Genomic DNA, 27,855 nt, shown 5'->3' on the forward strand with positions numbered 1-27,855 from the left:
CCGCGCTCTCTCTCACCCCACCCCGGAACGTGACGGTCGCCACGCGCTCGATGCGCACGCGCGAGGGAATCGCGGGGAGAGCCGGGCGCGGGAGGCGGAGCCAAAAACGCGCGCAAGCGCGGTGCCCAGGCGCGCGCGCCGCCTGAGCCGAGAGCGGGGGAGGGGCGGCTGCGCGTGCGCAGTGTCGGGCGGGCGGCGGGGCGCGGTCTGCGCGTGCGCGGGCGGCGCGGCGGCGGCGGCGACGGAGGGGCCCTGAGAGAGAGAGAGAGGAGGAGGAGGAGAGGGGCAGAGCGCGGCGGCGCCTGAGCGGTGCGGGGCGGTGCGGGGCCGAGCGCTGTGAGGCGGCGGAGCGGGGCCGGCCCGGGCCCTCCTGTGCGCGGTATGGCAGCGGGCGCGGGGCCCCCCGCAGCCTCCCCCGGGCCCGGCGGCAGGAGGTGTTGGAGTCCCGGCCGAGCAGCGCAGCGGCCCGTGGGTTAGGCCTCAGCGCCGCCCGCCCCGCCTCTCTCCCGTCTCGAGGCCGCCCGGTGGGGCTCCGCCGCCGCCGCTCCCCGTCCCTCCGTCCGCTCCCTCGCGGTGGGGTGGGGGGGGTCTCTCGGGGCCGCTCCCCCCGGGCTGGATGAATGTGGGAGAAGATGGAGACGAAGACGATCGTCTACGACCTGGACACCTCCGGGGGGCTGATGGAGGTGAGGGGGCGGCGGGGGCGGTGGGGCTGCAAAATGGCGAGGGGACCCCCCCCTACGACACCCCACCCCCCCCACCCGGCCCCGAGCCCCGTGGCCATAGAAGGAAGTGCGGCCGCTCGCCCAATCCCCGGTGGGGGCCTCCCGGGGCGGGCTCGGCCTTATCCCGGCCCCACCGAGCCGTGCGCTATGGGGGGCGGTGGGGGTCAGAGTGCGGGCGGCCCTCAGAGTCCTCTGTGTGTGTGTGTGCGCAGCAAATCCAGGCCCTGCTGGCTCCCCCTAAGAGCGAAGATGGGGAGAAGAGGAGCAGGAGGCCCGAGAAGGAGCCCAGGAGAAGTGGCAGGGCCACAAACCACGACAGCTGCGATAGCTGCAAGGAAGGAGGGGACCTGCTGTGCTGCGATCACTGCCCCGCCGCTTTCCACCTCCAGTGCTGGTAAGGCTCTGTGCTCCCGCCCTCCTGCTCTGTGTCCCTGCGGTTGGGGCCCCCGTTAAGTGCCTGCCTTGGAACCGAACGGAGCTGTGAGCCCTGCTGTACTCCGTTCCCCCCCCCCCCCCCCCATCCCCCCTTTAAAAGTCTCCAATCCACACCTAAAACCCCATCCGGACGCCTTCATGGTGTGGACACGCTGACCCCAGGCCCTCCTTTCTTTCTGTGCCCAGAGGCCTAAAGGAGAACCCAGGCCTCGGTCTGTCTGCCGCCTTCCTCCCCGCCTGTACCCCACTTCCCCTCCTCTCTCCTCCAAACACATCCCCGTTCCTCCCCACCCCCCCGGTCCCTGCCTTAAGGGGATTCACAGTGCTGTCCCTGTGCTGGGCCCGGCCTTCCCGGCGCTTCCGTGCTGCAGCGGCTGCTGGGAATAATGGAGGTTGCTGTCTCTGTGTCTCCCTGCCTCACTGTTTACAATATGGCGACCTTCCTTTAAATTATATTTTTATTCTCAGCGCCATTTTGGCTGCATATGTGACTTCCAAACCCTCGCAGCTCTTCCTGAGTATCTCGATCGTGAAAATACCTTCCCTGCAGAAATCCGGGGCTCCGGACTTCTAAAATTGGCACGGCTTATTTCTTTCCCTCCTTTTTCCTTCCCTCCTGACTCCATAGACACGCTTATCTCATCCGTGGGGAATGACTGTTGTGAATTTCGGGGTAGCCGGGCCCTCTTGCTTGGAGTTGTGCGGCTCGGTTGATAAAAGCAGATCTTTTTGCATGCAAATCTGGAGCTGGAGGTGCGCGCGGAGGCGGTTGCGACGCCGTTCAGTGGAGGCTGCAGCAGGGAGGGCTCTGGGGCCTCACCTCGGCCCTTCCCATGCACGCAGCACAAAGCCAGCCCTCAACTTTCCACAGCGGAGTTTTCCTCCGTTCTGCACCAGGAGATGCAATGGGGGCTGCAGTGTCCGTTCTGCTCGCTCAACAGTTGACACAGGCTGAGGGTTTGTGTTAAATTAGCACAGCCAGAGTGGATAATGGAGTGGAGGAGGGAGCGGGGCGAGTCAAACAGCTGGAGCTCATGCTTACCGAGTATTCTTCCTTAGGGGAGATTTTTTAACCGCATTCCTTTCTCTCTTTCATGCTTTGGAGCTTTTTGTTTGCTACCCCGTTACAGCTGTCTCTTTATTTTTTCACCTATTTTTTTCCCCTCTCTTTGCACGCTGGTTACGCCGCGTTTCTGTGCCGATTGCAGCTCTCTGAACACTCACTGAACTGATTGCTGATACCAGGAAAGCTGAGCGTGCGCTCGCAGTTGTGCAGGGAGTGTCCCGTTAGCAGCACACAGCCAGGCCAGCCCAACAATGCTGTAGCGAGCAGCCATGACATCATCCCTCGTGCCCCGAGGAAGTGCTGCTGGTGGTTGGGCACATCCTCTGCGTTTACTAGAATGACACCGACCTTTTCTTTCTTTCCTCTGACCTTCTCCACGGGCTTTAATGTAAGGGCTTTTTTCTTACACCAGATATGCTCGCTTTTAACTCGAGTGTTTGCTCGCAGATGTTGTTGAATGCATCCCGAGCCTTCTCTTGCAGAGGCTTCACGCTTGGGTTTTCGGATGGAAGGGCTGTGACTAATGCTGCAAAGTTTAATTGATTCCGAATCCTGGCTCATCCTAGCTGTAAATGGGTCTGCTCTGCGCACGGTGGAATCTGGCTATGATTCATGACTTCATTTGGCAAGATTCTTATAGCCAGTGGGAAATGGTCATGTAAATCAGCCATCTAGAGAGGTTTGGCTGTACTCAAGTTGGTTACGTGATAATTACAAAAATTCTTGGGCTAACTAGTCACCCTTCAGGACAGAAGGTGCAGCTCTGGTTATTCCTCCTTGCTTTTATTGTTCCCTTCCTTGGGCTATCTCTGGGTGAGCACTCAGGAGCAGCAGAAGCCCCAGCCTTGGAGCAAACCAGGTTGTCTCAGAGCGATGCTTGGCTTTTATATCCATGTTTTCTTCCCCTCACCTTCCACATCTTGCATAAAGTAAACTTCCGTTCAGGATATAAACTCAGGCATAAAGGCAGCACTTGAAACTTCCTTTCTGGCTTTTTTTTGTTTTTGTTTTAATTATTGTTTTTCTTTAAAGAATAGCAGCTGTAGTGCAGTGCTTGCTTAAGTGGTTTTGAATAGCAGTTGAGCTATACTGGCTGAATTGTGTTGGCAGCTTAACTGTTCTTTTAATATTTATCGTAAGCTTTCGTGCTAGGTTGTACTTACTATCCATGAAGCACAAAAAAAAGAAAGAGGGCACTTAATTGGCCAAGGAATTGTAATCAGTCAATAAAAGGAGAGGTCAAGGTGTGGTCAGCTCAGAGACAGCCCCAGCTCAGAGCAGTTTCATTTCTGCCCACATGGAAACGATGCTCCATGGCACTGCGCTGTGTGAACCTGCCTGCTCAAAATCCCCCAAACTTCCCAAGTCTGATAGCATCACGCCTCTCTGGTGGGAAACAACAAGCTGTGTGGTTGCACAGGGGGAATGGCTGCTCTCCTAGAGGTGAAAGGGCTGTCCTGGTTCAGCTGCTGGGGTTTCAGCTCTTCTCACAACACAGAACAGCTGCTTTGGTGTAGAACTCTGGGTACTGGTGAGAGGGTGCTGCAGATACAGGGCCTGGTGGGAGGGATATGGGGAAGCTCAGAACCCCTTCAGAGTCACCACCTTTGGTTAATATCACAGACAGGTCTTCAGGTTTGAATTTCCAAAGTGCTTTTTCCTCTCCTTGAAAACAATATATGATTTTTATTTATTTATTTTTTTAGCTCCCAACTCTGGCTTTGGTTGTGCTGTTTGCCTGGAATTTGCTGCTTGGGTCATGGGGCAGTGCCTGCATTTTTGTCCTGATGTTGTCTTAACTCAGGTCCCTGTGTTCCATCTTTACATATTTGGAGAAAAAGAGAAAAAAAGCTTTATTTTCCATTACCTCTGTTATTCATCCCCATCTATATCCTCCTCCTCCCGGGTGTGTGATTGTTGAAGTTCCCCTTATTTTCTTACGCCTGTTTGCAAAGTGAGCGATGTTGCAAATTCATTACAGCGTCAGCAGAGGATTAGAAAGATCCCTGGGAGAAGAGAAGTTTAGTTAGCAAGAGGGGGAGGGGAATACCAGCCGGGTGTTGTGCTTCTTTTCGAGTCTCACGGTGTGCAGGAGCCCTCGTAGAGCTGCTCACCCAGCTGAGCATCGCTGTTCAAGTCCCTCTTATGATCGTGTGCTGCTGTGGAAGCATTGCTGGAGTGACCTGAGCTGCCCCAACCCCGCCAGCTGCTCATCACAGTGAGCAGACAGTGCCATGCAGTGGTGCTGCCCAGCTGTGGGCTTCCCTTTGCTGCATCTGTGGCAGAAATACACCGCGTCCCCACTGGGTCCTGCACGCACTTTGTGCAGCACTTGCCTCTTTATGTTTGTATTTGGAGCGTTTGGCTCTGTTTCCTCTCGGCTTTGGCAGTCTTCTCCCGAGTGCTGTTGTCGAAGAACTGGAGTAACAGAGCTGCAAAGAGCTGACGGCGGAGCTCAGCCTGAGTCTCGCATATTTTCTGTGAGTCACATCAGTTAAACTCTTCACACGTAGAATGGAAAAAAGTTGTGTTCAACTGTAGGACATTAGTAACTCTTTCTCTACCTTATTCAAGTCCTGCCTTATCTCGGCATCTGGTCTAGCTGTGATTTTGCATAAATATCCATTCTGTGTGAGGGGTGAGGAGGAAAGCATTAGCCTGGCTATTGTCTTTGCTATTCATGCCCCTCGGGTGGTGCTTTGGTCACCTCAGGCTTTCAGGTGAAGCTTTGAAAGGTTCAAAGCATCCGCAAGGAGCCGCAGGATGGCCAGAAAGCTGCCCTGCAGGCTGTCCTACCCCTAGGAAAAGTGGTGAAAGCCAACAGCTTATTGTGCATCTGTGCTTGTGGTATTTCGGTACTGCTGGGGCCACTGGAGTCGAGATCCCAAAGCAGAAGGAAGCAGTTGCTCTGGCCTGGTTTCTCTGTGCACAGGGTCACTGCGCATGTGCCTGCAGATGTGGTAACATGATCGGACTTGGCAGTTCTCTGAAGCAGAGTTGCTCCAATGAAATCTTTCGCTCTCCTTATTTTCGTCTTAAATCTCTCAGTGCAAAACCAGATAAGGTCAAGCTAAATGTGCGACCTTAAGCTGGGGGCACCAGGAAGCCACCGATAACGAGAACTTCATGAACGAATCTCAGCTTTTTTGCGACCGGCGGATGACAGTTGTAGCCTGCGTGTGCTTGTGTTAAACCGAGCGTGAGCACATCCTGCGGTGTGGGCAGCAGAGCAGCGCTCACATCGTGGGGCACAGCAAGGCGTGGGGATGCTCTCCATCTCAGCAAGAGGGATGTTCAGCTCCTTCACTTTGCTTTGTCTTCAGGCACAGCCCAGCGTTCTGTCAAACATCCGAAGGGCGCAGTGTGAGGCTGTTAGTAAGGACACTTCTCCACTGTGTTGTCCCTTGGCTTGGGAAGGTGCCACTTTTAAGTTGACCGGGACTCACGGAGCTGAGAACTCATTTTTTGGTGCTGTTGTGGAGTTGGTGTTTGAGTCGTCCTGGAAAGGCCGTGCTGGTGGCAGTGGCTCATTGGGAAGCAGTGTGCGTGGCCTCGTTAGCTGCTCCTCCTGCTATGTCAGACCTGCAGGCATGACTCACGGGAGCGTTTGAAAACATGGAAAGGTCTTCCCAGAGGAATTCCAGCTCCTCTAGGCATTTGCAAAGGAAATTCTTAATTGGATTAGATTCATAATGCTAATCTGCTAATGACTGTTTGTTATGGAGATCTTAGTGCTATCCTGTAAATATATTCACCTCAATTTAGCTCGCCTTGTGCCTTTTTATCGCATGCGAGCTCAGTGCTGTTAAGATTATACAGCTGCCTGCAGATCTTACAGCTGGGAATGGGAGAAGGACCACTGTACACGTTACACAAAGTGGTGTAATGCTCTCATCATTCTCACTGCTCTCAGTTTCTCAGAGCTGCTTTAGATGGGGTAGGAAACAGGGATCTGCAGGTGTGGACGTTAAGCTGTGTTGATTCTGCGCTGACTCAGTGGTACCTGGCAGGTTCTTGGGGGCTTTCCTGTGCTCTGGAGCCCTGTTAGTGGTCGGGTGGATAGCAAGGAATCCACTGAGAAGAAAGCAGTTACTTACAGGAAGGAGATGTATCTTCCTGAAGGCAAGTGTTGCAAACTCTGAGCCTTCAGGGAGTGCTGCCCTTTAGAATATAAATCGCATGTGAGAATGACTACCTGTTGTTTTTTTTTTAACCACTCAGGAAGTAAGCTGGGACTTCAGAAAATGCTAATGTATCTCAGAGTATAACATGGCTTTGTTCGAGGGCTGTGGAGTGCTGGATTCAACGTCTTGCCACGTCGAGTCACTGGCGAACCTTGGCATTTTACGAGGCAGTCAGAGGAGGCTTTTTCTTAGAGCAGTCAGTGCACGGAGCCTGCAGCCCCACAGCAGCTCAGTGCCTGCCCAGCTGTTGGAAGGAAGGCTGCAGTGTCTGTGTAAGCTGAGTAAAAACGGTGCAGTGCCTTCCTTTAATGAGGGAGCTGACGGGTATCAGTAGTCAGGTGGTTCCATACCCTTTTAGGGTGTGGAGTAAATGCTTCCTAGAGTGGAGAACGAAGAAGGAAAGGAATGCTGTAAATCATTCTTTCAGTCAGCGTGTCAGATCTGCAGCACAAAAAGCATCTCGGGGCAGCTGGGGGAGCACAGAGCCAAACCCAGCACTAACCTATTTCTGCTGACGTCTGCTCTGCACGACTCACTTGAAGTAAACTAGATGGAGCTGGAGATTACTGACTTTGAACCCCACGGAAAGCAGTGGCCTGAGGATGCAATTTGGCAGGCTGAAAACCCCATACTGAATTCCTGGCAAGCAGGAGTGATCGGTGTGAAACACCTGCCTACAGCCACTGAGCTGGGGCAGCCATCACGTGAGCTTCCTGGAGATGTGAGGCTAGAACAGCCACAGGAGCAGGATGTGAAGGTGATGAGGAAAGGCAGAAGGGATTTATCCCCTCTGTCAGGGCTTTTTTGGGGGCTGGGAGTGGAGGGATATTTGTGTTGCTCTACATTTCCCTTTCCTCCCCAGTGTTCTTGGGGAAGCCTAGCCCACACAGAAGTGTTGGAATCATACCTCACTTGTGTCTATGTGAAACTGAATTCGTATTTTTGCTTTTATGGTCTGTGTCTCAGCTTCCTCTGATGTGCTGCTTTCTGCTTTTCGTCTCTCTTTGCCACCTTATTGCTTCTGTCCTTTCAGCCCCTCTCCTTTGAACACACTCGGTATCGCTAGGGCTGAATGTGTTCACCTTTCAGAAACCTCTCAAACCCGTGTTTTCCTTTTTTTTTCTTTTTCTCAGTAGAGCTGTCTCTTCATTTATTGTTCTTTCGAGACAAAATTGGGTGAACTGGCTCTCACTAGTGCCGTGTTTCTCCTCAGCCCTGTTTCTTTTCCCTGTTGCTTCCCTATGTGTCATCCTGCTTTGAGAAGGTGACTTCTAATCTGTTAAGAAGATGGTGCTATAGAGATCTGAACACTTAATGATGAATGTGGCCATTGAATTCAGGCTATTGTTACCATTGTCTGCAGCACAGGCGCGAGGAGTGGTGCATGGGATGGAATGGGGATGTGCAAAATGGCTGAATTTCAGTGTGTGACCCAAATTTTCCAAAGTCAACAAGTCTTCCTATTGACTTCTGGATAGAAATACAAAGCCAGGCTCAGTGAACTTGCAGGTATGCCCCAAATTGCAGAAATTCAAAAGCAGCCAAGCTAATTTAGAAACAAAACAACAGCAAACAGAAGACAACTGGAGGGCACGTGTTCTTTCAATCCCATTTGTTTATATGGCCATATAGTTGTGTGTATGGAAATCCAATATCTTGAAAACCTCTTCTCCCTTTAATTTTTTCCTACTGTTAATGAGAGTAATAACTAATGGCTTGCCTGGGGACTGGTCTCTAGGCTGGGTTCTTCCTATGAATAGAAGCAAGCAATTACATCAGGGGATCACATGTTTACCTGCGGCTTAACTGCTTTATTGGACACTCCTGATTGTCAGGTCTGAGACAGAAAGCTGGACTTCACTGTATGTAGGAGGAAGAAAGAAGTGTGCAATGAATGTTGGGTTGTAGCATACCTGGTGACACAGAGATGTTAGCATACCTTTGTCTTTCCTTGCTTGCATCTTGCTTCTCGCTATCTGGCTGTATCGCGGTGTTTTAATCCTGCCTCTGTTCTCTGTCTGTTGCTCAGCCCTTATTTCTAACTCTGTTTGAGAGGTGTGTGCAGAGCAGAGGCACTGTTGCAGAGGATGGGATGATTGGTGTCGTGTGAAACGGCCATTTCTGTTCTCCTCCTTACTGAGCGGCAGCCAAAGTAATCACATGCTGACCTGTCCTGGATGTCCATCTCTCCCTGCTGGATGTACAAACATCTCCCTGCCTTTATATACGCGTTCAAGACTTTGACTTCAGAGTAAACAAACTGACGCTGAGTGCTGTTAAGCTTTTTTCCACTCGTTTCCTCTGGGGAGGGGAATCTGTACTACAGACGAAATGCAGCAGCTAATGCTCAGCCATTAACATGGACTGCACTGCTGGCTGTGAGTGGGTGTAACATATGCAATGCGTGAGCCTACTGGAGTCCAGAAAACTCCAAAGCCATTAGTTTGGATGTGATCAGGTCATGCTTAGAGCTCACTGAAGTGCTGAGCTCATCTGAAGTTTGGTGATCCCTGCTGTGGTGCTTGTGCTCATCAGCAGCATCGCTGCTTGTACTCTGAGCATCGGAATGTCTGTGTGAATGAGCGGACAGAGTTTGCTGTAGCACTTCACTCATCTGTGCCAAGGAGCCATCCTGGCTACTGGAACAGGGGGCAGAGCTGCTGGCGTTCCTAATAATTACCTTCAGGATAATGAAGCCTTGCTTCCATCTTCACAGAAAATAGTAAGCTCTTTGACCCAAGACTTGCAGCAGGAAGGGAAGAGTTGCAGCACAGAAGAACCTTCACCAGGCTGCAGCTGCTGCCTGCATTGTGGTTCCTGCCCTCAGCAGAGGCTCCAGGCGCCCTGTTCCAGGTGTCCTGCAGGGCTTTGGAGCAGCTGTGAGCAGAGGCGTGTAACTGGGGCTCGGTAACACTGTTTCAAAGAGCTGGATGTGTAAATGATGCAACCTTCTCTGTTTTCAATGGGTCGCTTGTAATGTGCGGACAGTGCCGTTGGTTTCCTGGTTCATTTTCGTTAGGGCTGCCGTTGAGGCCCTGCTGTAGGAAGCCAGGAAGCCTTGTTCTTTATGAAGCCGGTGGAACAGCTGTACCTCTATCCATCACCAGGATAAATAGGATCCAGCAGCAGAGCCGGATGTTTCTTCCTCTGTCTTACTGGCAGACGTAACCAGCATCCTTCCTTGTAAGCCTGTCATTGAGTCCTGGTGAGGTAATGAGAAGATTTCTGCTGAAAACGACTGAAATCAAAGAGAAGTTACTGAAGAAGGCTCCACCAGACACCAGGTCATCTGCCTGCTGCCTACCCCAGAGCTGTCAGCCTGCCTGCAGGCGAGGTGGCCACCAGGAATGCCACGTGGAAATAGCTCCTGGTTAGCTGCTAACTGCTTCCTTTGAGAGCTGAGCCCGGTTTGTGCTGAAGAAGGTGCCATTCTTTGAGCATTTGTTTACTCATTTGTGGAGGTCAGCAAAGTAAAGAGTAATTATGGGGTTTAGACTAACAACGGGCATCTGATCTATGAGAGCTGCAGAGTGTGAAATTAAAAAGCAGAGTGGCTTCGTGCTATTGTTTGCTGGATGAAAAGCTCCCGAAGTGCAGATGACTCCTGAAGATTTTTTCATTTCATCACAGCCATTTAAATGCTATTTGTGAAGCTCTGCATAATAGTGAGCCTAAAAGTTCACAAGGGCAAGCCTTGGCAACATACATCTGATCTGAATTTCAAGAGATGCCACTTAGCTTTTCCCAAAAAAAGCAATTAGCTCGGCCTTGGGCAGTTGGGTATGGCTGTAGCTGCTTTGGGATGTGTGATGATCAACATCTCCTTTAATTTCCAGAGGCTTTGCAGTTGTTCTTGCAGATGTTTGTGTGGGTACAAACTGAAAGTCGCTGTTGCTTTGGAGCTGTCTTTGTGTTAAATTCAGGAACGCGTTTATCCTCCGGGCTGTTTTGAGTCCGGTCGAACCAAACCCTGCAGGTAAAAGAGCGTTGGGCCGCTGTGACAACAACACAGGAAACTTTTTGAAAGGAGGGTTTGGCAGGATGGAGCAACGTGTGCTTCCAGGAGATGTGCTGTAACCGGAGATCACGTTGGTGCTGCACGGCTCGGGTCCTGCTGGCAGCAGGCTGCGGCGGCTGGAGGGCTGCATGCTAATGAAGGATGGGGGAAAGCAGCCCCGCGCTCCTGCCAAAGCACCGCTCCTCACCTTGGTTGTGAAGACCGAACGCCTCGCTGGGATTTCAGAAACGAGCTTCTCGTAACGCTGACGGTAAAAGCTTGAGGAATGTGGTCATAACCGGGCAGTTGAAACGGCGTTCTTCAGCGCTTCCTTGGCTTTATGTTAAGATGCAGGAAATGCTCTTTCCGTGCGGAGGGGCCGGCAGTCCGGGTGCAGCATTCATCAGTCTTTGTTAGTGCAGCGAGCCGCCTTGGTGAACAGTTCATTAACCAGGAGAAGCAGAATCGCTCTTTTAATGCACTGCCGTGGCAGTCAGGCCTTGACAGCGAGCACAAAAACTGAGGGGGTGAAGCTGGGAGCTCCAGCCTTGCCGCTGCACTGACGCTCATCTTTCCCAATCCTTTGGGAAGAAGCATTCTCTTAAACGCTGCTTTGTGAGAGCTTTATTTAAGATCACTGTGTATGCAGGATCCCGTGGCTGCTGAGCAGATAGCTCAGATTTTTAAAGAAACATCCCAACAGCTTGCACGTTTAGGAAGAAACCCCTTCTAACTCTTCTAGGCACCTCCGGAGCTTTGCTGCGGTATTAATTTGTTTCGTTATAAAATATGTAAGGTGAAGGTAACAGTTAAAACCAATGCCCTGGGGCTCTGGCAGCGTGTGTCTGGCTGGCACGGCGCTGGGACGGGGCAGGCGTGTTCCCAGCCGTCGGGGCACGCTCTGCAGCAGCTTCAGAGGCACGGATCCACCAGGAATAAACCAAAGTCTTGCGGGTTCCTGGTCCCTGGGGTGCTGGGAAGGGATGGGCCAGGAGGATCTGTGCTGACTGTAGTGCAGTCCTAAGGGCTCTGTTTTCAGCGGGATTAAACCTGAGCTGTTCCCAAGCCCACCTTGGGACTGAGGCTGCGGAGGGCACCTGGAGATCGTTGGTTCCGCTCCTCCCAGCCCCTCTCCTCACTGCTCTCAGCAGAAGATTAGTTTGCAGCAGGCATTCGAGGCTTCCTAGGAAGCAGTTGGTAGTTGGGGCTTTGGTGCTGTCGTCCAGAGCCTGATCTCTTGTTCATCCAAGCCCTCCAGGAAATGAGAAACATAAGCTGCAGGTATGTTGCTGCGTATCCGCGGAGCGCTGCCTTTCTGGAGCGTGCAGAACGTTGAGGCCTCTGCAACCCTGCTCCTCAAAATGGCTGCCAGATGTGTTGGCTCCACAGAGCTCCCATGAGCCTGACACCACAAGTGCTGAGGTTACCAGCTCCATCCTGGCGGCGTTCTTCCCTCAGGCCTCCGGCAAAGCACTGCAGGGCTGAGCGCACATCACAGTGGCTGCGGCACCTTTGTCGGAACAGCAGCGTGCAGTGTTGGGACTTTGTCTAAACAAAAGAAGCATGTTTGTTTTTTTTAGCTCGGGCTTAGGAGCCCAGGCTGAAACGCCCTGTGTGATTCCGCTGTGCTAGGGAAGCTGTGAGCTGGCTGCCTGTGCTTGCATGGCTTCTTAGCAGGGCCGGTGAGCTCCATGCCTGTGCGGCCATGCAGCAATCACCTCGTGACCCAGCTGTAGGTGTCCCTGTTCACTGCAGGGGGCTTGGACCACATGGCCTTTAAAAGTCCCTTCCAGCTCAAACAACTCAGTGATTCTCAGTCACTGCTGCTGATGTGGGGAAAGGGAGCTGCCAAGCCCTGCCGTTGGGGATGGGGGGTTGACATGCTTAGCAGGCTTTGTGTCGTATCTCCAGCATCGATAGGCAGAGCTTTTAGAAATATATCTTAAAGCTGTGCTGCGTGGTAACTAGCTGTTTATCTGACAGCGTGGATGTTTCTCTTGCAGCAGTCAGCAGTTTGCTGAAATAACAGAACTTTACAATAAAGAGGTGTTGGAAAGTACTCGAGCTTGTAGGATTTGTAAGGGAAGTGTAGCAGCTAACATATGCTGCTCTGCCTTTAAGTGAGGGGAAAAAGAATTCTCAAAATAGCCCTCCTTACTCCTACATTTAATTTGCTTTGATTTATTTCTAGAATCAAAATGAGAATGTCCTTTTGACGTAATGCTGTTTTTATAGTAAGCACAAGTCCATACGAGTAGGATGCATCTTGCATCGCAGGCGAGGCAGGCTGTATGTGGTGACACTTCTGAGAGTATTGGGCTGTCTTAAGATGGAGGGTGATTCCCACCATGAAGTTGGTGCGCCCAGGCGTGGAGTATGGAGAAGCATCAAGCTGAAGGAAGCATTAGGGTTAGGGGGAGGCGTACGTGTGGCACAGAAATAATTCCATTTCCCTTTGCTGTTCAATACTGAGACTGAACTGCCGGAGCGTTCTGCACGGTGGAGACGAAATGGATGTCGTGGAGGACAAACGTTGCTGGTGACAGAGCTGCCCTGAGTCGGGCTGCGTGGAGATGAGATGTTCCAGAAATAACTTTAAAGCATTGCTTTGTGTTTCTCTTGCAGCAACCCTCCACTCAGCGAGGAAATGCTGCCTCCAGGGGAGTGGATGTGTCACCGCTGCACCGTGCGCCGAAAGGTAAAGCCTCTTGTGACAAGTGTGCTCTGTGCCTCTCAGCTGCCTGTGATTCTGTCATCTCCTCTCCCCTTTGTATCAGCACACGTAGTGCCAGAGATGCTCTTTGTGCACAGAGTTATGAGGGGCTTTGTTTAGGAAAGGCTTCAAGAAAACCAAAGTGTGTTGATGAGACCATCCTGATATTTTTAATATTGTTACCAAGAGCCACGGAACTGAAGCACCTGACCTGTTTGTGTCAGGCTGTGCCTTTTAACCTTCCCTCTCGTTATGGAAAGGAGGGAGAACTGAGGCACAGAGGGAGGGGCTCCCATACAGGAGGAGGTGAGCTGCCTGCAGGTGCAGCAGGAGTCCTGTTAATGCAGCTTTAGCATTGGGTTGTGATTGTGGTTAATGTGTGTGGGGTTTTTTGGTTTTTTTTTTTAATAGAAATGTGACTTCACAGCAATTGCACATCAGCAGAGGGTGAAATCACAGTGAGTTGTGATTTCCTGGGCTGTTGATCAGGATGGGGAGATGACTGAGCAAGATTGTGGCTTGTCTCCTTTGCTTTGGTACTCTTTGTCCAGGAAACTGTCTTGCACAACATAAACATCTTATCTCTGTGACTACACGAGGCTGTGTGACAGAGGATTTGGGAGCTCTGCTGAACTATCTACCAGTTGTTCTCTTGAAGTGACACCCAAAACAGATCTTATGTTACTGAAGCAATTCCCTCATCACATTTCCAGGGTACTGCTCAGCTTTGCTGACAGCAAAGATGAAGGTCACAAATGTAATAATATAAATTTCAGAAGCACAGCACCAACAAAAACACCTCTCTGCATTAAAAATCTCTCCTTTTCCAGAACGTTTCATAGTGATGGAGTAGATGGGTGCTGGCAGGCACTGGGGCATGGTAATTGGCCATGCAGCTGCCCCTGCCTGCAGAATGGACCTCTCGGTGATGGCAGCATATTGTTTCCCTCTGCTGCAGTTCCCTCTGCCCACCTTGTTCGTGAGTCCTGGTGTCAGGAGATAGCAGAGTGTTTTTTATGATGTGCTTGTGTTCTCCAGCTGACCTTCTCATTCTGTAACGGGTTTGGATGCACTGCCAAGGTTAATAGACTGCATCGGCAATGAATGACCTACCATGGAGATTGTCTCAGTGTTGGCTGGCAAAGTAAACAGAGTTGTCTGATCAGGCAGGTACTTAGGGCTGGATGCTGTGAAACGTTGTCCTGGTCTGGGCTCAGGTACAGCTGTCCTGAGAGGAGAGAGGGAGATGCTCATTTTCTTCCCTACGCTTGGTGTTCCCCTCAGCTGTTTTGTCATCTGTATGTTTTTGTCATCTGCAGTCAAATTGCTTTTGCTAGGTCAGGGCTTTGGTGACTTCACGGGTGAAGTTGTAGTAAGTGGCTCAAGCTTTTTCAGATGCCGTTTGTCTTCAGTTGCTTGTTTGTCAAGTCGATGTGCTTTGTGGCCTCCGTGATAAGCCTGCCTATTCATGTCGTGCAGAAGCGAGAACAGAAGAAAGAGCTGGGGCAGGTAAATGGATTGGTGGACAAATCTGGGAAAAGGACCACCTCCCCAACCAGTGACGCAGACCTGTTGGACAGGTCTAGCAGCAGCATCAGGGCTAATGCGCATGCCAGGATCTTGGAAAGGAGAGCGAGCCGGCCTGGCACTCCCACATCCAATGCCAGCACCGAGACCCCCAACTCAGAGCAGAATGATGTCGATGAGGACATAATTGACGTGGATGATGACTCTGCCATTGCAGAAATGGACTGTGGGCAGCCCCAGCTGAAGCGACCGTTTGAGCTTCTTATTGCTGCTGCCATGGAAAGGAACCCAACGCAGTTCCAGTTGCCGAATGAATTGACCTGCACCACAGCACTTCCAGGTGAGCAACGGGCCGCCCGCTGTGTTGGCGGAGGTGTCTGCAGTTGCATCCTGCTGCCATCTTGCTGTTTTCCTTCTCTGCTCCTTGTTGATTGTGGTGAAAGCAAAAGGTGTTCTGCTCTCCTTGGTCCTCATCCAGCAGTCCTCTTCTAACTGCCTCTGGTTCCCCAGGATGTGGGGACGCTGCTGGCAGCTCTGTCAGCATTGAAATGGATTCTTTCTGCATTCAGTTGAGTCTAAATCATCAATCTGAAGAATTTCCTATTGTCCAATTACTTGATTTTTAACTCTTCGTATGATATAACCATATCAAGTAATGACTGCATTGTTTCCATGGCTCCCTATGTGTTAAGCTTGAAGTATGCCTACCTTTAGAGCCAATCTCTGTCACTTAAATCTAGATTTAGTGATGGATAAGGGCTCCTTAAGCAGCTCCTTTTAGGCTCTTCTGTTTGCTTCTTGCTGCGCTGATTATCTACCAGGAAGGAAATCTCTGCTGTGTGGGTAACCCAAAGCTTTCTTAAAATTTTCTTTCAGGTACTAGCAAGAGGAGGAGAAAGGAAGAAACCACAGGAAAGAATGTCAAGAAAGCACAACACGAGTTAGACCACAATGGTTTGGTTCCCTTGCCGGTCAAAGTCTGCTTCACATGCAACAGGTATTTAATTCTTCCAGGGAAGCTGTTTGGTGTAACTGCACCATTCATGGGAACAAAGTTCTTCCTGACAAAAAAAAAAACAAGAAGACCAACCTCTTATCTTTCCTGTTTTCCTTCACTACTTACGATCTTCTAAGCAAATAAGGGCATAATAACCTTTGCTAAATAGCAGATGCTTAACGACAAGTGCAGCCGTGGCTTCTGCAGTATTGCATAGCTGTAAAGGTTTTAAAGTGTAGCCTGAAGAGATTGAGCCATCTTGCCTTTGGTATTTTTCTACTCAGAAAAAATCTAAAGTGGTGGTGGTTTAGAAAGCAGAGGTGTTTGTTTCTGGCTCATAAAGAAAGAATGTGAAGAGGTGACCTTTAGGAAATAGAAATATACAGAGAGAGCTATAAGCCCAAGGCAAACAGGAGTATTGTGCTGCAATGGTAAATCTTAAAACTCGTTTAAAGTACTGCTGTGGGTTTTTTTATGACTGTAGGAAAAAAACCTCACAGATATATCCCTACTCAAATTGTCAGCAGGACCAAAATAGCACTTTGGGAACCCAGTCAGAATGAGTTTTCTGGAAAAAAAAATGTAATGGCTTATGTCTGAGGTTTCTTTCTGATCTTTTAAGTCTTGCTCTAAACAAAGCCACTTATAACCACTGCATAACATCAGCTTGAGAAGTTGCATACGTGAATTGACTGGTGCTTGCTGCTTCTCCTGCCAAAGGACCGAGAAGCCCTCGTGTGTTAGGACAAGTCCTTTCACCTCCAGTGGGTCTTGCAGAATGTCCATACGGTTCAAGTTACAAACCTGAAGCTTAATTTTAGATGCAAGTAACATAGCATGTGGGATTTGGTAGGGAAAGATAAGCTGATGTGGTTAGCCAAGCTTGCACGTTTGCTTTTGACTCTCTGTTCTGCATGGGAAATGAGGTGTGACTTCTCTCTTTGCAGGAGTTGCAGAGTGGCACCTCTCATTCAGTGTGATTATTGCCCGCTCCTGTTCCACATGGATTGTTTGGAGCCACCTCTTACTGCCATGCCTCTGGGTAGATGGATGTGCCCAAATCACATAGAACACGTGGTGGTAAGCAGGACTGTGATTGCAGTATGGTAACCAGATGCTGGAATGGGACCTGGCAGGTCCATTAAGGGACAAAGTACAACAATGTAAAACAGCTTCTGAGCTCTTATTGCTCCCTGTAATGCTTGTAAAGCTCCTGCTGCAAGCAGTGTGCCTCCAAAGGAAGGTGATGCTGCTCTCTGCAATAAAGTATAGAGATGGGGGATCTCCTTGTAACTGAAGCCGACAGCTCGGAGTGTGACTCACTGCCAGCTTGTCTGGTTTTCAGATTGGACTCCTTAAGATCTAGATGAGCTTCCTGAACTGTGCTACAAAGCAGCTCGGTGCTACAAATAGGGGAAGTCATTCTTTGCATGCTTAACCCAAAAAACTGTCATTCCAAGCAGGCGCTTTCATTTGTGGAAAAGCAAATGAAAAATGTTGTGCTTGAGACTAAATGCTCAGAAAACAGGGGGCTGGAACAGGGCTTGTGCCCAGAGAAACTGCTTCTGAGAGCACTGATGCTGCTTTTAGGCCTCTTGAGTGCTTTTGTCTTTGCCTCCAGCAACGCCCTTTAGCAGGAACGGTTAGAGCTGCAGGAAGTAAGTAGCGTAAAGCAGAGCCCGTGCTGTACTGCCAGTGCTGCCAGGCATTATGACAGTCTTAGGGTGCCTTAGTGCCCTGCAGATCCCTAACTACTGTGGCATCATTTGATCACCCAGCTGAACCAGAAGAACTTGACCCTGAGCAATCGGTGCCGAGTGTTTGACCGCTTCCAGGACACCATTTCTCAGCACGTTGTCAAGGTGGATTTCTTAAACCGAATCCATAAGAAACATCCTCCGAATCGCAGAGTTCTTCAGTCAGTGAAGAGAAAGGGTTTGAAGGTGAGTGTCCACAAGTTGGTGTTGGTGAAACTCCCCGTGTTAGTTTGGCAGGGGAACCAGCATGCCCCATAGGGATAGCCTTGTTGGGGCAGGAGGAGGAGGTGGGGACTGAATGAACGTGTTGGTGAGATGTCTGGAAGTCAGCAGTCTGGGAAGTTGTTTTCACTGCACATGGGGTTTAAGCAGCTCTGTTTTTCTCCAGCACCCGTGATGCTCAGCTATGAGAAGTGAACCTTTAAATGTTGCACAGGCATGGGAAGCACAACATAAAACCGACCAAGGGTGGCCCTAGAGTCAGCATCTGAGCTGCACTGTGTTCCCTGTTGAACCCCAAGGAACATCTCTACCAGAATGCCTGAGAAATAACATGTGGCTGTCTTAAATGCTACCCCCTTTTTTTTTTCTCCTTGCCTTTTCTTTGCATGACTTTCTTGTGCTGTAGCCACTGTGTTATGCTGAAGTCATGCCTGACCCGAGGGAATGAAACCTATTAATTTCAGCATAGCTGCATCAATTTAAAGTACTCGGTACTTGAAACTTCTAATGTATTGTCTGCAGGATTCCTCTGGGTCAGAAAACACCAAACACAAAGCACAGTGCTGGTTAGGCACTTAATTTAACAAGTCATTCTTGAGTAATTGTTCTCATGTGGATCTTCTTTCTCTCCCATGTAGGTTCCTGATGCTATAAAGTCCCAATACCGGCTTCCACCCCCGTTACTTGCGCCTGCAGCAATTAGAGATGGCGAGCTGATCTGTAACGGGATCCCTGAGGAACCCTTGCAGAAGCACCTTTTGAACACTGAGCACTTAGCCAGCCAGACAGAACAACAGGAGGTAAATGAAGTCAAAATGCTTAGACTCTGTCTGTAGTTGCTTTGGTACAACAATCTTTTTCCCTTTCAGTTGCCGTCAGAGCAGTTGTCAGGGAAACCAGTCTCAAAATCGTATTTCTGAAGGTGATGGCTTGTCTTCTCTCTGACACCCCTTGCCCATTAAAACTTCATTTTGGTATTCCGGGTGAAATGTAAAGCCTCCTCACCTGACACTTCAGGAAAGTGGTGAAATATTTCTCTGCTCTTAACAGTGTCATTGAGGGCTTTCTGTCTAGATGTCATTTTTATTTCCTGGCTGAGAAGACATAACTTCCAATTTGATTATGTAAGGCTGCTCTCTGACACATTTGCTTGTGTGTTAATGTCACATTACTGGGCAGCATTTTATTGCTGATAACCAAAGATTTCTGAATTGACCTCAAATGATTGTTTAAATCTTGTAGGCAATTCCTTGCTGGACTCCACGATGCAAAGGCATCGAGTCCCGATGGTTCTTGTGCACGGTGTGTGCACACTGACCTCAAGGCTTAAAACTTTGAGGAAATCTTTTGGTCGTCTTCAGCCAGGTGTAGAAGAAAAGATGCTCTGATCCTCTGCTTTGGCAGGTGACTGCCTTTAGCATGAGTTAAATCAGCATTTCTTTCCAGCGTGCTGTGGAGTAAGCTGAAGGGTTTTGTTTGGACAGAAGCCCGTGTCAGTGGAAAATGTGAATGTAACTAGCTGAAGAATTTGCACCACTTTCAATGCAGAGAAAGGGAAACATTTGGGAGCAGAGAGCTGCCTGCTGCCTTTCCCCTCCTGCGATCTCAGCTTCTCTGTGCGCTGAGCTCTGCACAGAGTTGAGCAGTGCACATGCAAAGCCTTCTCCCAGTACTTGATGAGCTCAGAGCAGGTGCTGGGTGCTGAGCAGTGGGGCGGTGGAGCTTTGGAGCACGGTGTGCCTGCAGAGCTAACGTGTGGGTTTTCTTTCCCTTTCTCCCAGTGGCTCTGTAGTGTTGTTGCGCTCCAGTGCAGCATATTGAAACATTTATCTGCTAAGCAGATGACTTCGCTTTGGGACTCTGAACAAACAGAGAAGGCTGATATTAAGCCTGTTATTGTGGCAGACGGCGCGCTCGCCAACCCTTACCAGGCAGCTGACAAGGCACCCACACCTTCCCTCTATTCCATGTCATCCTGCACCTCAGGGATTACCGCCCAGAATTCCTTGAGTTCCTCACAATCCCAGCAGACTGTGTCACAGGAAGACGTCAACTGCAGCTCCTGTCTGGATAAATCCAAGAAGGTGTCTTCTTGCGGGACTTCGAATGGGCCGACTGCCTCTGACGTTAAAGTGAACGGTCCTCATTTCTATGGCGTTTCATCCGAACCTTCAGCACAGTTGCCTGACTCCCAGAGGCTGGTTGGAGCTGGTAACACAATACCTGTTTTGTCCCATCGGCAAACGTGGCCCAGGCCCCTCACGCCCCCAGCGACTTGTGGACTTCTGAATCACACCATTGGAACCATTGTCAAAACGGAGAACGTAGGAGGACCCGTTTCTTGTGCACAAAGGGGTTCTGTGCCAGTCACAAGCATGCCTACTTCCATATCGAGCTCCTGTGCCAGCCTGGAGACCACCAGCACTTTGCAAAGGAAGAACGTGCAGACGCAGATAGGACCGCCGCTGTCAGCGGACCTGCGATCCATGGGCTCCCCTCTGACTGCCACCAGGGCTCTCACCCCTCCCCAGGCTGCAGGAGATGGGATCTCTGCTGTTGGATCCACAAACAGATTCTGTTCACCAGCACCACCTTCAGGTAAGTGCCCAGCAGCTGATCTTGGCCCCAGGGTGGGGAGGCGTGCAGCTGAGTGCTGTTTCTGGACCTGCAGGCTCTCTCTCAGAAACCTGGGACAGTCTCTCCTATCCTAGGTTCCTTCAGAGGAGCTGTGGGCTGTACCTGAGAGCAGAGTTCAATCCTCAGCATCAAGGCAGTGGGTCGGTAGCTCTGGGAAGCAGCAATAGATTCCCATCCCTTGGCTGCTGCCTCCCTGTCTGCTCCGGTGCTGCTATAAAACTGCCAGTTGATTTTTAGAGCACCACTTGGATTGCCAGACAGGCTTTTTTCCCAAGCACTTCTCACCTTTCTGATGCTCTGCTCTCTGTTCTGATGATGGCTGTGTCCCCTCATGCTAAGTCTGCAGCTGCACAGCACTGACGTGCAGGAATGTGACCTGGGACGTTGTAGTGAGTTTAGGACCTGCCACTCTGCTCACACAGATACTTACGATTTACCATTCTGTCCTGGGCTTTGCCCTAAAATCTTGCTGTTAAAGGGCACAAACCCACTCATCAATGTAAAAATATCGAGTGAAAAACATGGAGAGCTGAAGGTGTGAGGGTAGCATCTCTTAATTCCTACGTTTTTGCTAGAAGAAGCTTTCACTTTCCTTTTGCCTCCCCCCTACCAGCCCAAAGCTCAAACCATTGGATCCTTTGTGCAGGTTGGGTTTGAAGCAAGCAGCAGAGCTGCCTGTCACTGCTCTCCTTGCAGCTGTAGCTGCTCAGTGTGGGTTTGGGTGGAGTGCAATGTAGGCAGCATCTTATTGTTCTGAAAATTCCTCTTGAGTAACTTCAGAGCGTTAGCTTGTGCTTGGGAGCAGCTCCCGGAGCAGCTGCCATCCCTGCTTATTGCTGAACCAACGCAGTCGTTCTGGGGCTGCTGGTTTGTCCCCTGCTTGGAAATGCAAGGCTGGGAGGCCTTCAGGTGCTGCAGGGTGCTGTGAGTGGTGAATTCCTGTGACTGTCACATTCTGAGCAGTGAGCTGCAGCCCGGAGTTGGTAATTGTACAGAAATGAAAAGGTTGAGGCAGATGGGTTTTTAATGCGTGTTCAGACCTGGGCAAGCTGCTGAGCAAAGTGCTGCAGGTTTAGCAGGCTGCTTCAGCTCTGGGGGCTCAGTGCTTATCGGCCAGGCTCTGTAGTACAGCATCACTTCTGTCTCTCATTGCTGCTGCTTTAATTGGGGAGTGGGGGGGCCTGGCTTTCTGAAGTGCAGAATTCCTCCAGAACTGAAGGAGATGGAGGCCGAGAGCCACTGCTGTGTTCCAGGCACACGCTGACCTTCGTGCGAGGGGCAGAAAGCTCGTGGTCTTTTAATTGGGGCCCATTTCAAAGCATGGCTCTGTGCAGAATTAGTCACTCTGAGCGGCCCGAGGGCTGGGCCTGTGTCTCACGTCACGGTGACACATCTCCTCTGCACCATTCTCCCTGTAGATGGTAAGGTCAGCCCCAGCACCTTATCCATAGGAAGCGCTTTAACTCTGCCCTCGTCGCTCACGTCGAACTCTGCGGCCATGTTGGACCTCACCAGTTCCCTGAAAGCCTTTATGGATGGCGGTGAGTATTTGGTTTATCGGTCTCTGCTGGCGCTGTGCGTTGGCTTCCGGGGCGTTTTCTGTGCTGAAGGAGCTCCAGAGATAAGGCAGGGTTGCAGTCAGGTGAAGGAGGGGCAGGATATGCGTTACCTTACACGTGTCACGCATTTCCCTGCTTGTAGCCTCGCCAAGGCAGCGAGGCCAATGGAGGGCTTCTGCCTGAAGCTTTTCTGAGGAACAATCCCAGTGCTATTGCCTGGGCTGCTTTCCAGGTGGGATTCGCGTGCAGGAGCCTGCAGCCCTGCCGTGTTGTGGTGCTAGCTGTGCTCAGAGGTGTTCCCTACGTGCACAGAGCCCAGCATCTCCACGCCTTGTAGCTGAGCAGTCTCTGAGTCGCGGTGCTTTATCAGCTCTGCTCATTTCCTGGTTGATTCCTGCTTCTGTCTGTCTTCTCCTGGACTGGCGTAGTTTTTTATTTGCCTTTTGTTGCACTTGGCAAGAATTGCCCTGTCTCAGTGCAGTGACCTCAGGAGGAGGAGGTTCCTAACCAGCAGTCATCCATAGCACAGCGAGGCAGGCTGGTGCCAGGGCCTGTTTCTCAAATGGAGCCTTTCTGGCATTGCAAGTGTGATGGCCGTCTTCTCATGGGTGAATCCCAGCTGCTCAGCTCAGCCAGACCACCCCTCTGCCATCAGGAAAGGCTGTTGTGTCTGTGCTTCTTCTGCTTGCTGTTTTAACTGTTGCTGGTGCCAAAAAAACTTGGAAACAGAGGTTAGCCAGCCTGCTTTTGCTACCAGAAGGCAGATCTCCATAGGGCTTTACAACTAGAAATACTTCAAAGCTATCAGCAACAGATCTGCTTTGGAGCTTGTTAATAATCCAGTCTGAATTACCTTGTTTTGGTTAATTGACCCTGCTGTGAAAGCATGTGACTCAGGAATGAGCATGGAGCTGCTTCAGAGGTGGTTACTGCTGCAGTGCAAAGACTTTACGACTAGATAACGACGCCTCAGGAGAAGGAGCCAGCCCACTGCCAAAGGGGCAATGTCTGCCCCTACAGCCTTGTTGCTTCTGAGCTAAAACAGCAGGTTTTCAACCTAGCAGTCCTTGTTGCCCCGAATTTCTGAGCCCTGAACTTCTGCTGGCTGCCTGCTTTGCAGCTTTGCAGCCATAGCTGACTCTCTGTATGCACTGCTCACGTGAGAAGTAAGAGACCACCCTGTGTCACGTTCTCAGTACTGTGGATGTTGTTGATCCTTGCTGTTGAAGCACATGGCAGGTCTGAAAGCTGGACTGTTAAATCCACTGCAGCTCAGATGACTCCTTTCCATGAATAACTGTACTAATTGCTTTTTGTTTTAACAGAGATTGAGATAAATATGCTGGATGAGCAGCTGATCAAGTTTCTGGCCTTGCAGAGAATACATCAGCTCTTTCCTTCCAAAGCTCAGTCTCTAGCAAGCAGTGTCAGTGCCCATCAGCAATCTCCTGTGGCAAACCACATTGAAGGTAAGAGCAGCCCTAGAATAGCTGGGTTATGTTGAGCCTTACCCTTCTGGCACTTCTGCCTGTTCCTTGAAGGAGATCTTCACTCTTCCTTTGGTATCTGCTTGATGCTGCCTTTCTCTCTTTACATTTCCTTCTCTGGATATCTGCTGACCAGAGACGCTTCCAGGTCCCTCTGCTAACTTGTCATGCAGTGAGAACACCTTCAGTAATGTGTCAGTGAGCCTTCTGATTTTCTGAAGGTCTTTGGTGATGTCACGTTTTACTCATCTGAGCACGAGATGGGAAGGTTGCGTTGTTCTCCTCTCCCCATCTTTGAGATGGACAAGAGAAACATTTCAGATAAATACATTGATAATCTCCACAGGCCTGAATTCAGCTCTGGTCGTGGGTTTTGGCATTACTAAAACACCACCAGCTGCACGGGGAACGTGGCTTCCTGTTCCTCTGCATGCAGTCATTCAGTGTGATCTGCTTTCGAGCACTAAGAGCACAGCCTTGTTGTGGGAGCAGTTGTCTGCTCCCCCCTGCTGGGCCTGGGGCTGGATATCCAAGATAAGGTCTTTGGAAATCTGCTGGCATGGCTGACCTTCTTCTGAAGCTCTGTGCTTGCCTGCTTACTTGCTGCTGTAGCATCACAGCATTCTCTGAATGCTTTGTTGATCATCTTCTGAGCGCTGCTGTCAGATGCAGCGCCGGGCTGCCATCGGAGCTGCTTTGCTGTGCTGCTCCAAGCAACCAACTCCTGGAAATTCTTCAGCACTCTGCTTCCCAAAAGGCAGATTGATGCTGTCTCAACCCACAGCCCTTTCTGGACAGGATGGATGCATCCAGCTGACTATTCAGCATTACTGACAGTAGATTTCAAACCTTTTGTGAGCCCTGTTGAGTCAGCAGAGCCAGACAACTGAAAGGACTCGTGCAGAGGTGGCAAGCTGCACAATTCAACTGTGCCAAGTGCTGCACGTCCAGGGATGCCACTCAGTGTGGCCACTGTTCCTGACATAGGTGACTCTGCAAGCAGTCTCATAATCCTTGTGTTCTGCTCTTTGATTTCACACTCTTGGCATAAAACTGGCCTGCAGATGTGGTGTCAGAAGAGGCTCTGTGTGTATGAGGGGCTTATCTCCAAGAGGCAGCTGCTGAAATCCCGACAGCCCTGTGTGGCCTGCGGTTTGATATCTGTTCTGCAGAAAATGATTTTCTGCCCAGTTCACGCGGGTGTGCGATGGAATGATTTGAACCTGGCTGCCAGGAAACTGCTGCAGGGACCGACCTGAGGGTAAAGCAGTGTGCTCAGGACATCAGCCCCTGCTGGGAATGGGGTTAATCCCTGGTCGAGGCTGCTCAACCTGTGCCTTTCCTGCAGCTTCTCTACACGTGGAGCTGTGATGTTGGTGACGTTCACCAGCAGCAATTTTTGTAAGCGGTGCTTTGCCAGCAAGGCACAAGGCTGATAACCCAAAGCAGGAGAGATGAAGAAAGAAGCTAGGGGTAGAGAGCTCCTGTTCTCAGCATGGCTCTGCTGCGTGTGCTCTGCAATTGCATGGCTTCTCTGGGTACCTGGGAAGGCTTCTCCCTAACGATGAGATGCTTTATCCATACTTTATCCACAAACGTTTCTGGAGGGTTGGAAAGCTGGAGCTGAGGCGAAAGCTGCATCCCCCCTAGGATCTGTGCTCTCTGCTGGCATCAAGCAGCCCGCGGAGCTGATAACATTGTTCAAGTGCTTTCTCTTTATCTTGCAGCGCAAAGAAAGGAAGTGCAAGCCCGGGCAGTGTTCTACCCTCTGATGGGCTTGGGGGGTGCGGTCAATATGTGCTATCGAACCCTCTACATTGGGACAGGTGAGTGGCTTTTCCCCATTGTCACCTCCTAGAGGTGGAGTGGCTCTCCCTGCCCCCCCCCCGTGTGCTCCAAGGGGAGGTGAGCGCCGCTGCTGGGATTCCTCACGAACACAAACACAGAAGGCCCCCATGCAGCACAATGTTTGCTCTGGGGCTGTGCCTCTGCAGCCTGATGGGCACCAGAACGTCTCTGGGCAGGGGGAAGAATTAAAGTTTGCTTGTGGGTTTTGTTTCTCGCTGCTCGCGTCCCTTTGGCGCTCTGGAAATGGCCGGTAACACCTAAATGCTGCTCAGCCCTCCTGCCTGTGCAGCAGCCAGCTCTCCCTTCCCCCACTGAAACTTTGTTCGTGGCTTATCGCAGCGTTATTCATGCAGGCCTGGGAGCGCAGACAAAGGCAGTTGCTCCCCTGTTGTTTTGCTAATTGAAGTTTAATTCTGTCTGTTGTTCTCTGCTGCCTGGCAGTTCTTTTTTTTTCTTCCTGAAACGAACTGAGCATTTTTGTCCTCCCCATTGGCAGGAGCCGATATGGATGTGTGCCTTACAAGCTATGGTCACTGTAACTACGTGTCCGGCAAACACGCCTGCATATTCTACGATGAGGTGAGAGCCCGAGCCTTTCTTTGCTTGGCATGCATGGCAGGGGGAGCTGGAGATACAGGCAGCAGGTTGCCTTTGTGCGGTGCTCCTTTATGGGACTGCAAAGTAGGAGCCAGAGCTGTGAATGGTTTCACTCCATGAAGGCTGCGTCAGCGTTTTGTGTCGAACCCCTTTCTGAAGCACAGAGCTCTGCCAGCATGGTTGCTCTGAGCAAAGTGCTTGTGGACAAAGGCTGACCACAAGCGAGCGCTGTCACTGCTGGCATCCGGGGAAGGAAAATAGCACAGAGATGGTTTGATCCTTTTTGACCCGGCTGATATTTAACTAAAATGTTAGTGTAAACAGAGCTGCCTCTTCCTACCATCCAGAGATGAGTTTGTTCATGGCGTAAACAGACCGGTCTGCCAATGGAAGTGCTGCTGGAGACGGGCTCCTGTTTGAGCATCAACAGCAACAGGCAGGGAGGGGTTGTTTGTGATCAGTTCCTTCTTCTCCTTGCTCAGAACACGAAACATTACGAGCTGTTGAACTACAGTGAGCACGGGACAACGGTGGACAACGTTCTCTATTCGTGTGACTTCTCGGAGAAGATGGCTCCCACTCCTCCCAGCAGTATTGTTGCCAAAGTGCAGAGTGTGATAAGTGAGTGTCCGCGCAGCCCGGCCCCTGTCGTGCCCTGGGGACCCGTCGGAGGTCCTGTTCCCCTCTGCTCAGCTTCCTCTTGCCTGGCTGCTGACCTGCATGCGTTCGTGTCCCCCTGGGGACAACGGGACGCCTCTTAGGGCTGCCCTGGGACTCTGCTCCTCTTCATCTGCTGCTGAAGCGCCTCCAGGCTGCAGGGTTTGCTCCTGGAGCAGCAGCCCCAACGGGCTGAAACAGGCCGCTGCCTCGAGCTGCACCAAACCTGACGTGCTTTTTCTTTTCCAGAGCGACACAAAAGCAGGAAGCAGGAAGAGGAGCCGCATGAAGAAGCCGCCGTGATGAATTCGCAGGCACAAGGGCAGCATCGGAAACCCTGCAACTGCAAAGCCAGCAGCTCCAGCTTGATAGGGGGCAGCGGGGCCGGCTGGGAGGGGACGGCTCTGCTCCACCACGGCAGTTACATCAAGCTGGGCTGCCTGCAGTTTGTTTTCAGCATTACCGAATTTGCGACCAAACAGCCCAAGGGGGACGCTGCCTTAGTACAGGACATGGACTTGGAGGAGAAGCTTTCTCTGAAACCCCACCAGGTGCCCGTGCTGCGCTCCAACTCTGTTCCCTAGGAATTTCGAGGAAGAGAAGCTTTGGAGACCCAAGGAAAACACCCTCAGACTCTTTGCAATGCAAAAACTGTACAAAACCGAGGTGGGATTTTCTAACGTCAGCCCAGAGACTGTCCACACGCCGTTTGCATGAAATGAAGAACGTTTAACTTTTTTTAATTTTCTTTTTTTGCTCGAGTTTTAGGGGCATTTGCACATATATTTGTACTATACATTTCATTTTAAAAGGAAAACTGCAGCGAGAGCAGGACGCGTCGGAGCGAGGGGCGTCTGAGCCGAGGACTCTCTGACAGATCGCACCCACGCAGTTGTAAAATAATCAGAAACTTGTTCTATTTTGTGCCAGTGACAATAGTTTTATATTAAAAGAGAAATACAGTTTTCATACAGCAAATCTATACAATATCATTGTTTTATTTAATGTAAAGAAGCCGCTCTTCTTCCCACAGTTACGTTTCCCATCCCTCCCCGCTCTGGTTGCACTACAGTAGCTACTGTGTATTGGGCAGTGAGAAACAAATTCTTTTCCTGGTGTCCATCCTCTCTCCTTTTTTTTTTTTCTTTTTTTTTTTTAATTTCAAATAAGGAAAAGTGTTGGATTCTGTGTAAATACATCAGTGATGGCATTTTCAATGTTTTAAAGCTGTGTACAGTGCTACATGTGGTATGACGTCCCCCGACTTGTCTATTGTAGCAGCTCGTTTCGTCGTAACCCCTCTGTCTCTTTTGTTTATATGCCACCCCCTGCAGCAGGCCAGCTAGCTCCACTGTACAGAGTAATTGTAACGTTTTAGACTTTACAGAAACTTTCCTGTATTCTGTATATAAAAAAAAGAAAAATTCACATTGTTTTCTGCCTGTCT

The 27,855-nt window shown here is 50.6% G+C and overlaps 1 protein-coding gene across 1 annotated transcript; it reads left to right on the forward strand.

Annotated features, from left to right (window-relative positions):
- Positions 1–298: 298 nt before the first annotated feature.
- Positions 299–27,836, forward strand: PHF12 (PHD finger protein 12). The gene is made up of 15 exons (XM_052688590.1): positions 299–686; positions 938–1,119; positions 13,033–13,105; positions 14,600–14,987; positions 15,524–15,644; positions 16,592–16,724; positions 17,423–17,587; positions 18,262–18,423; positions 19,405–20,221; positions 21,679–21,801; positions 23,145–23,288; positions 25,034–25,132; positions 25,651–25,733; positions 26,234–26,372; positions 26,658–27,836. The coding sequence occupies exons 1-15, from the start codon at positions 621–623 to the stop codon at positions 26,990–26,992; spliced, it is 3,030 nt and encodes a 1,009-aa protein (XP_052544550.1). The 5' UTR covers positions 299–620; the 3' UTR covers positions 26,993–27,836.
- Positions 27,837–27,855: the final 19 nt, after the last annotated feature.

This window comes from Tympanuchus pallidicinctus, unplaced genomic scaffold (assembly GCF_026119805.1).
Source record: "Tympanuchus pallidicinctus isolate F22 unplaced genomic scaffold, pur_lepc_1.0 scaffold24, whole genome shotgun sequence".
NCBI lineage: Eukaryota > Metazoa > Chordata > Aves > Galliformes > Phasianidae > Tympanuchus > Tympanuchus pallidicinctus.